The sequence below is a fragment of the Penicillium citrinum genome (genome assembly GCF_028827155.1).
Source record: "Penicillium citrinum strain IBT 23319 chromosome Unknown utg000006l:1.0-3011923.0:1.0-3012962.0, whole genome shotgun sequence".
NCBI lineage: Eukaryota > Fungi > Ascomycota > Eurotiomycetes > Eurotiales > Aspergillaceae > Penicillium > Penicillium citrinum.
Window position 1 is genome coordinate 1602175 of NW_026622691.1, and position 14179 is coordinate 1616353.

At 48.4% G+C, this 14179-nt stretch overlaps 7 protein-coding genes across 7 annotated transcripts; 4 read left to right on the top strand and 3 right to left on the bottom strand.

Moving 5' to 3' along the window:
• Positions 1-20: 20 nt before the first annotated feature.
• On the bottom strand, positions 21-1341 carry N7469_007128 (mitochondrial 54S ribosomal protein mL38; the record flags this gene model as incomplete). Its single annotated transcript, XM_056646046.1, has 2 exons — positions 21-745; positions 813-1341. 2 exons carry the CDS (start codon positions 1339-1341, stop codon positions 21-23), a joined length of 1254 nt encoding a protein of 417 aa, XP_056499487.1.
• A 208-nt stretch (positions 1342-1549) lies between these two features.
• Positions 1550-2497, top strand: N7469_007129 (mitochondrial 54S ribosomal protein uL4m; the record flags this gene model as incomplete). Its single annotated transcript, XM_056646047.1, has 2 exons — positions 1550-1633; positions 1724-2497. The coding sequence occupies 2 exons, from the start codon at positions 1550-1552 to the stop codon at positions 2495-2497; spliced, it is 858 nt and encodes a 285-aa protein (XP_056499488.1).
• Positions 2498-2941: 444 nt separating this feature from the next.
• Positions 2942-4553, top strand: N7469_007130 (mitochondrial 37S ribosomal protein mS47; the record flags this gene model as incomplete). Its single annotated transcript, XM_056646048.1, has 3 exons — positions 2942-3071; positions 3132-3293; positions 3351-4553. The coding sequence occupies exons 1-3, from the start codon at positions 2949-2951 to the stop codon at positions 4551-4553; spliced, it is 1488 nt and encodes a 495-aa protein (XP_056499489.1). The 5' UTR covers positions 2942-2948.
• A 569-nt stretch (positions 4554-5122) lies between these two features.
• Positions 5123-6935, top strand: N7469_007131 (putative iron-regulated transporter; the record flags this gene model as incomplete). Its single annotated transcript, XM_056646049.1, has 5 exons — positions 5123-5489; positions 5558-5724; positions 5799-5838; positions 5904-6598; positions 6669-6935. 5 exons carry the CDS (start codon positions 5123-5125, stop codon positions 6933-6935), a joined length of 1536 nt encoding a protein of 511 aa, XP_056499490.1.
• A 634-nt stretch (positions 6936-7569) lies between these two features.
• On the bottom strand, positions 7570-7977 carry N7469_007132 (uncharacterized protein; the record flags this gene model as incomplete). The annotated part of the gene is made up of 2 exons (XM_056646050.1): positions 7570-7908; positions 7966-7977. The coding sequence occupies 2 exons, from the start codon at positions 7975-7977 to the stop codon at positions 7570-7572; spliced, it is 351 nt and encodes a 116-aa protein (XP_056499491.1).
• A 656-nt stretch (positions 7978-8633) lies between these two features.
• On the top strand, positions 8634-10790 carry N7469_007133 (Zn(II)2Cys6 transcription factor; the record flags this gene model as incomplete). The annotated part of the gene is made up of 1 exon (XM_056646051.1): positions 8634-10790. The coding sequence occupies one exon, from the start codon at positions 8634-8636 to the stop codon at positions 10788-10790; it is 2157 nt and encodes a 718-aa protein (XP_056499492.1).
• A 455-nt stretch (positions 10791-11245) lies between these two features.
• tyr1 (uncharacterized protein) lies at positions 11246-13933 on the bottom strand (the record flags this gene model as incomplete). The annotated part of the gene is given in 6 exon segments (XM_056646052.1): positions 11246-12586; positions 12606-12672; positions 12760-12859; positions 12913-13177; positions 13225-13524; positions 13580-13933. 6 exon segments carry the CDS (start codon positions 13931-13933, stop codon positions 11246-11248), a joined length of 2427 nt encoding a protein of 808 aa, XP_056499493.1.
• Between the last annotated feature and the right edge of the window lie 246 nt (positions 13934-14179).

Below are 14179 nucleotides of genomic sequence, written 5' to 3' on the forward strand. Positions count from 1 at the left end.
TAGTAAACAGGGACTGTAGATCACCTGAAAGAGGAAGGGTTTCTGCGCTTGTAGGGAAGAGGTTCGACCTTCTTCCGACGGAGTTCCAGATCAGCTCCCTTGAAACCGATCGAGTTCATAACCTCGAGGGTAGTCTCGTCGAATTGGCTGCGGAAAAGGTGCGCGCCAATGGCCTTGAGGTGATAACGAGCCTGGATAGTGCGGAGGAGAGTGTTGTCTCGGTCAGCCTCGTTGGCCTTAACAGTCGCAAACTCGAGGGGCTTGGAATCCTTTTGCTCCATGATAAAGACGGAGAGACGGTGGTAAGGGCTACCCTTCTGGGCAACAGGGGGTAACCAGGGGAGAACGACCTGGGAATCCTCCGAAAGCTGGGAAAGATCGACCTTGGTGTTGACGGCCGAGATGGGCACGTTGACGGCGAGATAGTGAGTCTTATAGTCGAAGCTATCGGTCTCCACATTGGGAACATCGGGGTCGACGACAGCAATCGTGACAAGTTTCTCGCCACGCTCAAACATCTGCACGTTTAGCTTGGGTGCACTTGTGCTGACATTAGCGAGCACAAAGTCGCCGGGCTGGACCTGTCGCTTGCCGAAGTAAAGCTTCGTGTCGACAGAGGGGTCGCAGTGAGGAAGGACATCGGGGACGACCTTCATTTGTGTGATACGCTGAACGAGGATCTTGCGGCGGTACTCCCGCCATTTACGGTCAGCCAGGAAACGGTAGATGGGCTTGCTCATATCGCCTATTGTAAAGCGGATTAGCATTTATGTCCCTACAATATCTCTTAGGGAAGCTGAGCCAAAATTTACCTTGACCATCTTCAAATTTGCGCTTCACAAGCGGATCGTTAATATCGGCATGGATCTTAAGACGCTCCAGATGCAATTGCATCGCGCCCAAGCGAGACTTTCGTGATTGTTCACCACCGGCCTCTTCAGTCGACAAGCCTTCAATTCTCGCGATTTTTTGTCTCATCTTTTCGATCTCTGCCAGCTTCTCTGCCCGATCGGCAAGTAGAACGTTCCGCGCTTCCTGGAAGCATTGGTAAGGCAGCTGTTCGAAGGGAAGGTTGGGGGAGTTCTGTAGTGCGGCACGGCGACGACGAGAGCCAATTGGCGTAGTACCCTGTCGCATCAAGCGTCTCTCCAGTCGGGGGCTTGAAACAAGCTCGGGATCGGGATTCTTGTGGAAAGGTTGGCTCTGTTCGGATTGAGCCTCTGCAACGCCGGCTGTCGACTGGAAGCCACGTGCCTGAACCTGGATGCCCGTCAAGCTTCTAGCATAAGAGTTGCGAAGGCATTGGAGCAGGGGCTTAGATGCCCTCTCACAATGAGCCATGATATGAAAGTCCCGCGGTTGGGTTGTTCGGCGGGTGGAAGTTGAGGGTTGGCAAGTTGTTTGATCCCGGGGCAACATTTTCTGGTCGCCGCCAAGACTTCTGCTGGCGGCCACCGCCTAGTCAACTTTTGCTCCTAACCCCGTCCAAAGATTCAAGACGGCACAACATCAGACCACGCAGCTCAAATCATTGCCGTGGTTTTGCACAATGCCAGGTAGCGAAGCGTTCCGGATGCTGAGATTGCTCTCACGCACATCAGGTGGACTTCTCTCGGGGTCGGAGGCTGTCACGGTATGACCATTGGATTATTTTTGCTCACGCGATGAAGATGGGTTCATTTGGTGATAGAGTGATGAATTACTAATGCTATGTATGGTATAGCGACGATGCTTCGCCCGCTCAATGGCAACTGAGGCGCAAGCCAACACCTCATCCACATCCTCGCCGCTTGCTCCGTGGGACGCTCCGGTCCAAGTCATGGCTTACGCCTTTCCTTCCATGGAGCCCACCCGCCTCGTGGAATACTCCCAGAAACAATTACAAATGCCAATCCGGAAAGATATTCTACACCGTGCAATTGTTTACGAGGGTGACATGACCCGTCAAGGTACTGCCAGTACCAAGTGGAGGGGCGAGGTTCACGGTAGCCACCGCAAGCTTATGCCACAGAAGGGCTCTGGTCGTGCCCGTGTCGGTAACAAGCAGTCGCCAATTCGAGTCGGTGGTGGTGTTGCTCACGGTCCTCACCCTCGTGATTTCTCGACCGGATTGCCTGCCAAGATCTACGACCAGGCCTGGCGCATTGCCCTCAGCTATCGATTCTCCCGCGGAGAATTGATCGTTATCGACAACGAAATTGCGCTACCCTCCAATTCTACACCGTATCTGATGGAGCGCATTCTGAAGGAACAAGGATGGAGCACTAAGAAGGGTCGCTCAACATTGATCACAGCAGATTTCGACGAGCAATTGTTTGACACCATGGACAAGCTGAGGCGATATGCGACGCTCAAGGATTGTAGTGAAGTGGATGTGAAGAACTTGTTGGAGACAGAGCGATTGATTATCGAGAAAAAAGCCCTGGATCGGTTCTTGAAATGGCACTCGCGAGACTTGAACAACAAGCCCGCCAAGGCACGATACCTGGACCTGTGAAAAGCCCTTCGACGGAAGAAGGCGCGTGAATTACTTCTATATTTTTTTTTATCTCTGTATTCTGGCCAATCTGTACAAATAGAATATGATCTACTACTACCTGCATGAGTCGCGCGGAATCGTATACATAGTAACTGGGTAATCAGAGTAAATGCTTCGTAGAAGCAACAAGAATTACTAGACAGCAGTTCAAAACCACTTCTTGTCTACTGTATACCATCTAACCTATCAATTATATCAATATCTGACCTGTTCACCCTGGACCGTCAAGGCGGCTACCTGCGGACACGGTTGTCGTTGCGCAGGCGGAGAAGTGACCCTCGGACCGGAGAAAATCCCGTCCAAAAAAAACTCCCGAGGTCGACGGTAAAGCGGAGAAACATCTGATCGTCCATTACAACCCTATCCCCTCTTCGTTCTCTTTTCCGTGGTTTCGGCACTAACCTTCTTCATGCTGCTGCGACACTCATTTTCACGATTACCCTCGCCGCCGAGCTGGATCTCGCGGGTCTCATCGCCAGCAATGCCTCTACGCGCCAAGGTGACCAACCCTGCCTTCCGGGCAGCAGCTTCGGTAAGGCTCTTTGAAGGATGTCTATGGAGAGATATTCAATCTGATACTGACTATTGGAAGCTGTCAACAACTCCCGATATCCCCAAGGAACTCCCCGGCGACGAACCTGATGATGTTCTGTTCAACTCTATCTACGGCCTCCGCAGCATCGAACTTAACCGACCCAAGAAGCTCAACTCTCTCAATGGCTCCATGGCCCGAAAAATCTTCCCGCGCTTGAAGGTGAGTCAGTTTGGCGATACGCCTGTTGCTAAGTTTACTGATTGCTGGGGATTATAGGAGTGGGAGAAGTCTCAAATCGCCAACATTGTCCTCATTTCAGGAGCAGGATCCAAGGCGCTCTGCGCCGGCGGCGATGTCGCTGCGCTGGCACTTCAAAATGAATCAGGACCCGAGGGTCAAAAAGCCTCAACAGATTTCTTTGGACTCGAATTTCGCCTCGACCACACGATTGCTACATACTCGAAGCCTGTGATCTCTTTCATGGATGGTATCACTATGGGTGGTGGTGTCGGACTTAGTATGCACGCTCCCTTCCGAATTGCTACCGAACGCACCGTTTTCGCCATGCCTGAGACAACAATTGGATATTTCCCTGACGTTGGTGGTTCATTCTTCCTCCCACGCTTGGACGGTGAAACTGGCACCTACCTGGCCCTGACCTCTGAGCGTTTGAATGGTGTGCAGGCCTTGTACGCCGGTATTGCCACCCACTATCTGCACTCAAGTGTTCTCAGCAACGTCACCCAACGTCTATCCGAGCTGGTATTCCCCGATCACGTTGGCTTGCCTGAGCGTCTGCAGACCGTGAACAAGACCATGGCTGAATACTCACTTGGTCTCCCGTCCCTGCAGGAGGAGCCAATTCTTATGGCCGGTGAGCTGCGCAAGGCCATTGACCGCTGCTTTAGCTTCAATACCGTGGAAGAGATCTTTGCAGCTCTGGAGAACGAGACTGAGCAGAAGGAATGGGCCCAGAAGACTCTCAAGACCCTCTCCAGCCGTTCTCCTACGTCTTTGAAGGTCACTCTCCGTCAAATGCGACTTGGAAAGAAGTGGAGCATCTCCGAGACTTTCCAGCGTGAGCACCAAGTTGCTGCTAACTTCATGCGTCACCCTGATTTCGTGGAGGGAGTCAAGGCCCGTCTTATGTCCAAGCCCCCTCGCCAAGCGGAGTGGCAGCCGGCCACTCTGGCAGAAGTTTCCAACGATACTGTTGAGTCTTTCTTTGCCATTCCCGAAGGCGAGAGCCGTCTTCAACTGCTGAGCGAAGGTGACTACACAAGCTACCCCCACGAGCAGCTTGCTCTGCCCTCGGAGAACGAGATCGAGAAGTTCGTTCGTAACCACGGCACATCTGCGCCTCAGGTAATCAGCGAGTTTGCCCAACGGTGGAACCAGAAGGAGGGTGTACGCGAGAAGGTCTCAGAGGTCTTGTCTCGTCGGACGAAGCGAACTGAGAAGGGCATTGAGTGGGTTTAAAGAGCGAGTCCTATACTACAGCATGTAATTTTTTATCTCGATGGTGATTAGTTATATCCCGTCCGTATGTACTAGAATTTACCCCAGTTTTATTTTTCCTTCCTTCTTTTTCCTTGTTTCGTCTCAAGAAATCTATCTATATATATATGTGTGTATGTATGTATTTTCTATACTCCAGCAATGGTGACTTGGAGATGTGATCTCCACAGGTTTATCATCAAGTAACTATCTCTGGGTGCAGAACAGCGCAACTAGTGTCCTCACGTACTCCTCCACGATAGAATCCATTCTATCAATTAAAGACAGTAAGCATAATAGATATGCTTCATATCATATTTACACTCTCTACCATTGCAGTCCTATACATAGCTTCCAAAGCTCAGTTTAGGGCAAGCTTGATCGGAATGGTGCTATCAGCCCACCCGGCAGCACAATATCCTCCAAGGTTCTCCGATTTGCCCCACAACTTCATCTCAATCCCAACGTTCGACTTGGGCGAATCTCTGCTATACAACCCGCAATCCATATACCGGACAATTTTGGGTGTCAATGAGTGACACTATCAGATGATGGCCACTGAGCAAGGATCTCCAGTAGCTAGTCTCGCCTCATTGAATGAAACAGACGCCGAGCTCACCACAACATTCCTCCCCACCTCAATAGACGAGACTTCTTCTCAACAAGCATCTAATGGCCCTGCACCGGAATCCCGATCGGTTCTGATACGGCTCTATCTATCCCATTCTCTTTCAGCATGGAACTCGCGAATGTTTGAGTTTGGCGCGGTCCTCTTCCTGGCCTCTATCTTTCCGGGAACTTTGCTTTATGCCTCAATTTACGCACTTGTGAGATCTCTCAGTGCAGTTGCACTTTCGTCATGGCTAGGTTCGAAGGTTGATCGCTCAAATCGATTGGTTGTTCTGAGACAATCGATCGGTAGGTTATGTCTGGTCCTTCAAGAAATAACTAGAGATTGGTTTGACTAATGATTATGATAAACCCAGTCTGGCAAAGGATACCCGTTGCAGGGTCTTGCTTGTGCTTTATAGTACTACTTCGGTATCCCGAATCCTGGGCATTATCCTTGATCTTGTTCCTCGTGGTGGGTTCGTTGGCTTGTGTAGAGAAGCTGGCAGCCACTGCTAATACCGTGGCCGTCGAGCGAGATTGGGTAGGTCGAGGTGATAGTCTGTCATTTGCTTGATCTATTTTTGACTGACCTTCATTCTGTTTTCTTCTATCTAGGCTATTGTTGTTTCGGAAAGCATTAATATTCCCCGACAGGGTAAGACAAGTTTGAGAGGATTTGAACATTTGATTCTCCATCTCATACTAACATAAATACCACAGATTTGAATGCCTTCATGAGACGGATTGATCTCTTTTGTAAACTCATTGCACCGGTTTTCATCTCCTTAATTGATAGCTTTTCGACTCGAGTCGCCATCTGGACGGTCCTGGGCGTGAATACAGCTTCTGTAGTAGTCGAATATGCGGCAATTGCTCAGGTGTACCGCTCAGTTCCTAGTTTGAAAACAAAATTCGCTACTATTAACCTTACGCAAGAGAATTCCGCGGCTGATGCCATTTCACCAGCCCCACAACGCTATCACCATGGTCTAATGAATCGGCTGCGAGAAATGCTCGCCCCATGGCAGGATTTTGCAAGGAGTCGGGTGTTTCTGGCATCTTTAGCTCTCAGTCTGCTCTACCTGACAGTCTTATCTTTTGGGGCCACGATGGTCACTTATCTGCTCCATAGTGGGTTTACCTCGCTGGAAGTTAGTTACATGCGCATTGGCTCTGTAGCCGCAGAGTTATCTGGTACATGGATAGCGCCTATTATCATGCAACGCATCGGCCCAATCAGATCTGGACTTTGGTTCCTGAACTGGCAGTTTTGTTGCGTTGCTGGCGCTGCGGCAGCTTATGTACCTTGGGACTCGAATTCCAGACTAGTTGCCGGTTGTCTGGTGATTGGAGTTGCTTTCAGCCGGATTGGGCTCTGGGGATTTGACTTGTCGGTTCAATTTCTTGTACAAGAGGTGAGTATAGAGTGCACCAAGCCGAAATAGCAACCCTTTCTTGTTCCCAATGCTAATCTTTGCACGATAGAATGTTGACGAGCATGGCCGGGCACGATTCTCTGCTACCGAGATGGCTCTGCAGAATATCTTCGAGATGCTCTCTTTCGCCTCGACTATCGTATTTTCTCGTCCCGAGCAGTTTGAGTATCCAGTCATTATCAGTTCAGGTGCAGTTGCAGTTGCGGCGATCTGCTTTGCAACCTATGTACGCAAGGAACGAGGGCATTTACTACACCGATCTAAATGTCTGGGAGGAGATAAGGGAACCTACCGTGCTATCCCCTCACCGGCATAGCTTTATATCTTTATAGATGATACTAGTAAATCACAAATATCAAAATATGACCATTATCTTTTACGTGCTTTCTTGTGTAACGGGGACCCTCGACCACGTGGAGTCTGAGCGTCGTGCATACCTTGCATGATATCGTGCAATCGGTGAGCACTGCAGCTACTGGCAGATCTTATAACGTCTTTCACTCGTATTCGGAACACCTCATCACATATAGAATCTTCAATGTACGATTATTTGATCACTATCTAATATATTGATTTAAACTAGGTAAATAGGGCAGTAATTAATTCGATGCCCTAAATTATTATATCCAGAATACCTAAATACACGCTTAATTGTAGTCCCAGCGCATTCGGTAGGCTGCTGAGTGTGTCCGCTTTGATCAGGTTGAATCATTCAGTAGGCACTACGAATTAAATGCGTACGGACCAGCCTTGAGGAAGGGGTTTGGTAATCAAGTCGAGTAGCGAGTATGTATTCCGACGACCGGTGGAATGATCCAAGGGAAAGAAAAATACGTGTTACGTCGTATTCTATCCAGGAATAGCCCCAGTTACTATACAGATAGTACTATATATATAATCGTTATAGACGGCTGCTGAATAAGTAAGCACTTTGGAGAAGGGAAGATAATCTAATCTTTCTCAGAGGTGACAGCAGGAGACCCTCGGCGCAGATTTTCAGGAAGTATCTCATCATCTGGGTTAAGTAGTTTCTCCGGCGGAACTTGATGACCGTCAATATTCTGAAAAGTATTCTCGACCATCTGCTGACTCATGTCGGGTAGTAAAAGCCTGCTGCTCATAATTTCTTGGTTACTCAAGGGAATCGCATCCACTACCACATTAGACGAGCTGAAGCTGCGAAGTACTCCATCATTACAGAGACAACATAAACCCTGCAGAGAAGGGGACGTTTTAACAGAGCGTATCTTTTGACGGACGGCTTCGACGTCAGGTGGGAGATCCATACGCTAATAAATCGTCAGTTCAAAGTGCTACATATAGGCCTAATATATTGAGAGAAATACTGAACACGACATGGTTTTCGTTGTGTTTCTGCTGAAGGCGCAGTAGAAGTCTTTTTAGGGGAGTGACTGGTGTCTCTTAATGGCAGGATGATAAGTCCTGGGTCGTAGTAGGGGGAAAATCGGGATTTGACTGGTATAAATCCGATCTCTAGGAGGACTGGTGGGGAGGTTACAAGTTGATAAATTGTACCGGGATGAGTGCGGGGAAGATATCAGCATAACTGATCAGTGAGCGATCAGTGAGCGATCAGTGAGCCACTAGCCATATAGTTAACTAGTTACCTCACGTAACTGACTAATTTGATCACTGAGCCCTGAGCCTGAGCCTGAGCGCCCTCGTAAAAGAGGAAAACCCCACCTGGCAGACACTTTCTGATCTATATAACTGCATATCATTTACTTTGATCGCCCGAAAGAACATATTCTTCTCCTCAGGAGCATTCCTTCAATCGCATGACACTTGCCCCCCCCCCCTGATATCTGCACTATAAAAACCAAGCCTGCTCCACCTCATTTTCATCAAAATACTCAGCCGTGGCGCCATCGAGCTCGTCATCCTCGCACCATCGCAATCGGACCGAATTGCGGGGAAATCGGCCACCGCCATCCCCCAACAAAACAACATCAACAATGCCTCTGGACCCAAACTCGGGACTGTTTGTTCCATCATGGAGGCGTCGTCTTTTGAATATTCAGATCGCGCTTCTCGGCTGACACCACCGCTCGGTGTACAAGTACCCCGAGCCCGAGGAGCTGGCAGGTCTGGCCCACGTCGTCGTACAGGTTGTCTGACATGTAGAGCTCGCAAGGTGCGCTGCGACGAGGCCAAACCAGGCTGCGCAAACTGTGAGCGCTTACGACTTCGATGTGTTTATAAACCTCCCATCGCCTATAACAACTCGTTGAGTTCTTCGACACGTCAGTCTCGCAACTCGACCAACGGGATCCCAGGAGTTCCCCAAAGCGGGCCTTCACCAGCCCTGGGGGCGGCGACTGCAGCAGCAACAGTCGCAGCAGCCGCAGATGTATCACAGCGCTCGCCAGATCTGAACTTCTTTAGTACCGTCCTGCGCTCGGATGACCACCACCGGCCCATTCCTGCAATAGCAGCGCCCATGAGACCATCATCCACCGATGCCGAACCACATCCTCCGCCTTTCGAGGGACCATTTGATATGCTTGGCTTTATGGGTGGAATAACATCTGAGTTGGAGCAGAAACATATTGATTTGACGAGTGGTCTCACGGGTTTTACAGACAGTCCCTCACAAACAATGCCTGCCGACCTTGCTGTGAATGGAGCAGGGGAAGGTCATTTTGGAAATGAACACCGATCGCCGTTTAGCGCGGATAGTTCTTCCTCTTTGGTGGATGGAGCATCAATAGCAGATATTTCCGAAGCTAATACACGGCGCAGTTGGTCTGATCCTGGGAATGCATCTTATGAAGACCAGTTACTTCAGCATTTCTTAACGATTGACCCACCAGCCGTTATATTTGGGCCGATAAATATGGAATGGAAATATGTACGCCCGTCCGTGATGGAACATTCACGGGAATTTAGTCCTCTTCTGAATGCCCTATACTGCTATTCAGACGTTCATAAAGCCGTAACGGAGGGCAAAAAATGGCGTTGGGCGCCTACATACTACCGAGTAGCAAGCTCGGAAATCCATGCTTGTTTACTGGGAGAAGTATCTGAAACAAATTTAACCAAGATTTTTGCGGCAGTATTTTTCTTGATGTTATCTGAGGTTTGTTCTTCGTCCAAGTGTCGAGGGAAAAAGTACAGTCTTGAGATTCTACTAACGCCTGATCAGTTGTTTTCTTCCCCTAACATTTGCGCAGCGGGAACTTCATATCTTCATTCTGCATATCTCATTTTGCAACGTTTTAATGAGCGAACTAAGAAATGGACCGGGTTAGGTCGTCTCTTGGTCTCATGGGTGTCTCTTCTTGATGTCAAATCCCTTATCGCTGGCCGTGATGGTGATTTGTTGACCGAGATGGGAAATCTACCAGAAGACAAACCAAAGAGCAAACCATCTGAATCACAGAGCATGTCGGAACCTCGGACGACTCAATCCGAGGACCGCAAAGAAGAAGAATTGAAAGATGACGTCTTTCGCAGTCCCAGCTACTTAGTTTACCAGGCAATCGTGGGCCCGGCATTTGATTTCTTTGTACAGGCCCAGCAAGTCGTACGCCGGATAATCTGTATTGATCTGCATCACCGCAGTCGTGGAACTCTGAGTGATGAATTTGAGGTTCTCCAAATCGCACACAAAGTCGGTGCCGATCTTGAGACCCTTTGGCACCGCAGACCTCCTGTTATAGATGTATATGGACAACCAGAAGCATTACATGATACACTATGTGCACCAGTTGCCCTCGAGGTTTGCCGCACGTTCAGACAGTACGTCGCGAATTTCCTGGCAAACTTTATATACCTTCACCGAGTCGCATTTGCAATCTATCCTCGCACAGATCGCGTCAACGGTGCCGTCGACAAGATCATCCAGCTGGCCACAGTTGAGTCAGCAGGATCTCTACCTGGCCACCTTCCAGTCAGCTTCATGTGGCCAATATTTATTGCGGGCCTTGAAGGCTCACCCGATCAGCGGCAGTGGATTGTTCAAGAAATGCAACGCATGGCTGCTGTTCGTGAAAATGAGCCGACTACTTCAATTTCCCGACATCCATCGGCTGACAAGGTCCTTTTGTTACTGGAAGAGATGACCCGACGGCAAGATGTTTCACGATCCTGGGCGGACTCACGATGCGTACGAAGGGAATTGTTCTCGAATCCATTCGTCATCATCTAATCCATTTTTGCTCAACTTAATGTACATATTATACCCTCTAGAATCGAGCACATGCTTGATACCCATCTATACCTAGTCAATCTTTCTTTAAGAATTGACTTTTCTTCTGAAATTCCTGGTACCGTCAAAGGTACCTACCTTTGAAGTCTATGTAGGTAGACTTCAACTATCCAAATTCACCTGGCGTTGCTACATTACAGTACTGTAGAAAAATTAGGGGATAAGGTAGGCACATCCTATCCAATCTCGAATTTCCTAAGGAGAAACATGTCAGAGGCGTGGATATTCTCCTCGCAAGAGCCCCGATTTACCTAGTTCTAGTAGTACTCGCTCTACGTGAAAGACTAATACATGCAATCTGATGAGCATTTGTTTAAGATCGATGGCTTTAATATCCCATATAAACAGAAAGACCCAGATTAAATATCCCTATACTATCTAGAGTCCTTCATGGACTAATGATTGAAGACAGCCCTCATAGAGTGATAGACCTTAACATTCAGACCAGCAGACCATGCAGATGTCTGACCACTGTTGACAGTGTACGAGATAGACACAGCAACTTTATCCTTCGCCCGCTTCTCGAACCACAAGACGTGCTTCCAATCGATGAACACTTCATACCCATCTCCCTGATCGTGCACAAGGATAGATGGCTTATCACCCTGAAAGCGATTTGCCAATGGAACACGAACCTCCTCTCCCCAGGAACCGTCAATATTGCTGTTGAATACAATTTGGCCCTCAGCACGACGAACAGAAAGAAGGAAGAGAATATTGCCTTCACCATTCTTGCCGTCCGTGAAGTAGAACTGGGTATTATCAATTCCCTTTGTCTTTGATGGAGTCAGATTGAGGCTAGACGAGTCGATAAGAACGACAGAGTCGGCTTCAAGTGACTCCTTGAATGGCTTGCTAGAATTGATCTTGAGGGAAGCCTTAGGAATCTTGGGCTTTGGTGGTGGTGGGACGGTCACAGGCTGCTTCAGGCTTGGGCTGAGGGCACCATCCTTTCCTCCGGAGATGGTGGGCTCTTTCACGAAGTTCTCCAGAATGGGAGCCTTGGTAGGGTCATTGAATACAGTCGAGTCGTTGGTTGCTCCAATGATCTCGAGCTCAAGAGGATCAAGCTCATACTGAGGTACTTCTTTGCCTCCTCTGAAAACTCTCCAGTATGCCCTATCCTGGAGAAACTTCAGAACATCAGCCTTAGCGAGACTAGCCAAGTCTTTACCAGCTTTGAGGAGATTCAGTAGCACGGGTGTGATTGAGATATTGGCCGTGCACTTGATTTTCTGGGCCTGGTTGAACTTGCAATTGCTACAAGCAAGTCTACCTGCCGCATCCTCAGGCTTCTGACTGAAGTTGTATACTTCAGTGAGTAGGTCTGCACTGGGGTTCTGCTTGACTCCATCTTGAGATAGATAGACACGAATCCAGAAAGGCTCACCACCAAAAGCGAACTTGTGGAATCGAATACTGAAAGAATAATCAAGGGCCTTGAGAGAGTCTTCTAGATACGTAACACCCTTCAAATTGGATGCTACGTCCAGGAGCTTTCTTCTCGAGACTCCGTAGAGCTCGTTAATGGTTTTGTTTAGATTCGCCCTGAAATCTTTGTTCTCGTACGTTGCGGGCGAGTAATTCCATGTCTGAAGCTCTGGATACGTGTGACCGATCTTGTGAGGGTAACGAACATCCGCAGATGTCATTAAAGTTCCACTTTCATCTTTGTGAAAGGGTCGCAATCCAGTCTCAGGGGTGATTTCGGAGCCCGGGGGGGAGACCGATGGCATCTTGTAGGAATTTGTTGACGGTGGATTTAACGAACCACTTATCCGGATTAAGGGCTTGCCAAAGAGCAAAGAGACGATCGACGTTACTATAAACCGTCGTGATTAGCAATCCAGACTGTTCCAAAACTCAGAAGGTTCTCAATGACTGAAAAACGAAAAGAATGATATCTCACCAGTGATGAAGCCAGAACATAGGGTCGAAACCTGCAACTGGAATTTGGGACATGTGGCCATTCAAATCTCCTCCAACCCAACCGTGAACGTTATTGTGGACTGTAATGACAGTTAGAATGGAGCAAAAGGAAGTGAAAATTGAGGATGCGTACTAAATTCGAGGTTCAGATCCTTTTCGACAGGTTGGTCGTCTGCGACTTGACCAGTGCTAGCAAAAATGGGATAATCCATGGGAACAGTGAGCAAACGATAGACCATCTCAGCGGCCTGGCCGTTCTTATCTCCAGAATCCCATGAAGGATTCTTCAAGGCATCCTGGACCTTGGAGTTATTTACTACACCATACTTCCAAGTCGCTGTTCCCGAAGCAGTATCGCCTTCCTCTGGCCATCGACTTGTCGCAATGCATTCACCAAACTATATAGATTAGCATAGCTTCAGGTAAGTGGAGGTTGGAGACTGACATAAAGCATTTGAGGATCATCATCCCAGACGGTCTCATAGCTGTCCAAGCCTTGAGTGGACATAGGCTTATTATTTGGCATGCGGAATTGGTAGAGAGGATTGGGGATAGACTCCTCGCCCAATCCGTCCGCAGTAGGAACAAGTGTGGTGGGATATTTGCACAATTCAGGAACAGAATTCTGAGTAGCCCAATCCCAGAAAGGGAGACGCCAATTCTCAGCAGCCTCTTGCCATTCTGCACGATCGTCCTTGGGGAAGTTAGGGATGATATCTTGGACCATGATTTCGTAGATACGTTGCTAAGTGATCTTCATCAGTCAAAATCCACTAGAACTCGGGGAAGAACATAGATACTTCATAGAGAGCCAAGTAAGCACGATGCCAGATAGGAAACAGAATATTGTTATGCGTGCAATATCCTTTATTCTTTGCCTCTTCCTCATCAATGAGCTCATCCCAAGGGACGTTAGGCTTTCCATGGATACCAGCGGCCTGAAAATAGGAGTCTCGACTCTCAGGGGAGATTTTCTGATAGCGATCTAAGCCTAGAACAAACAACTTCACCTGCTTTTCGTTGACCGGGTCTTTGCTCCAAGTATCGATGTTTTGACGAATTGGAACAGGCGTGTCAGTCCCGATGCTCGGAAGATCGAGGTCACCCACCGGGACACCGGTGATAGGATAGTACTTGTAGTCAGACTTGGACATTGTTGAGACCCACGAGGATGAAGTACTAGTAGACTTCTGTAGCCGTCTTCGCGATCTTCTTGAGTCTTGAGCCGAGTGGATAAAGGGCTTGAAAAGAAACATCTGGGGAACAATATGCGAGGGTGAAATGTATTACTTATAGCTACATTAGTCTGGCCGAGCAAGAAGCAACTATACGAATATACATATTTTCCCAAGTGATATCAGCTCGACTAGAATCATAGCTAAGGAGGTGCAGGGGCTAGC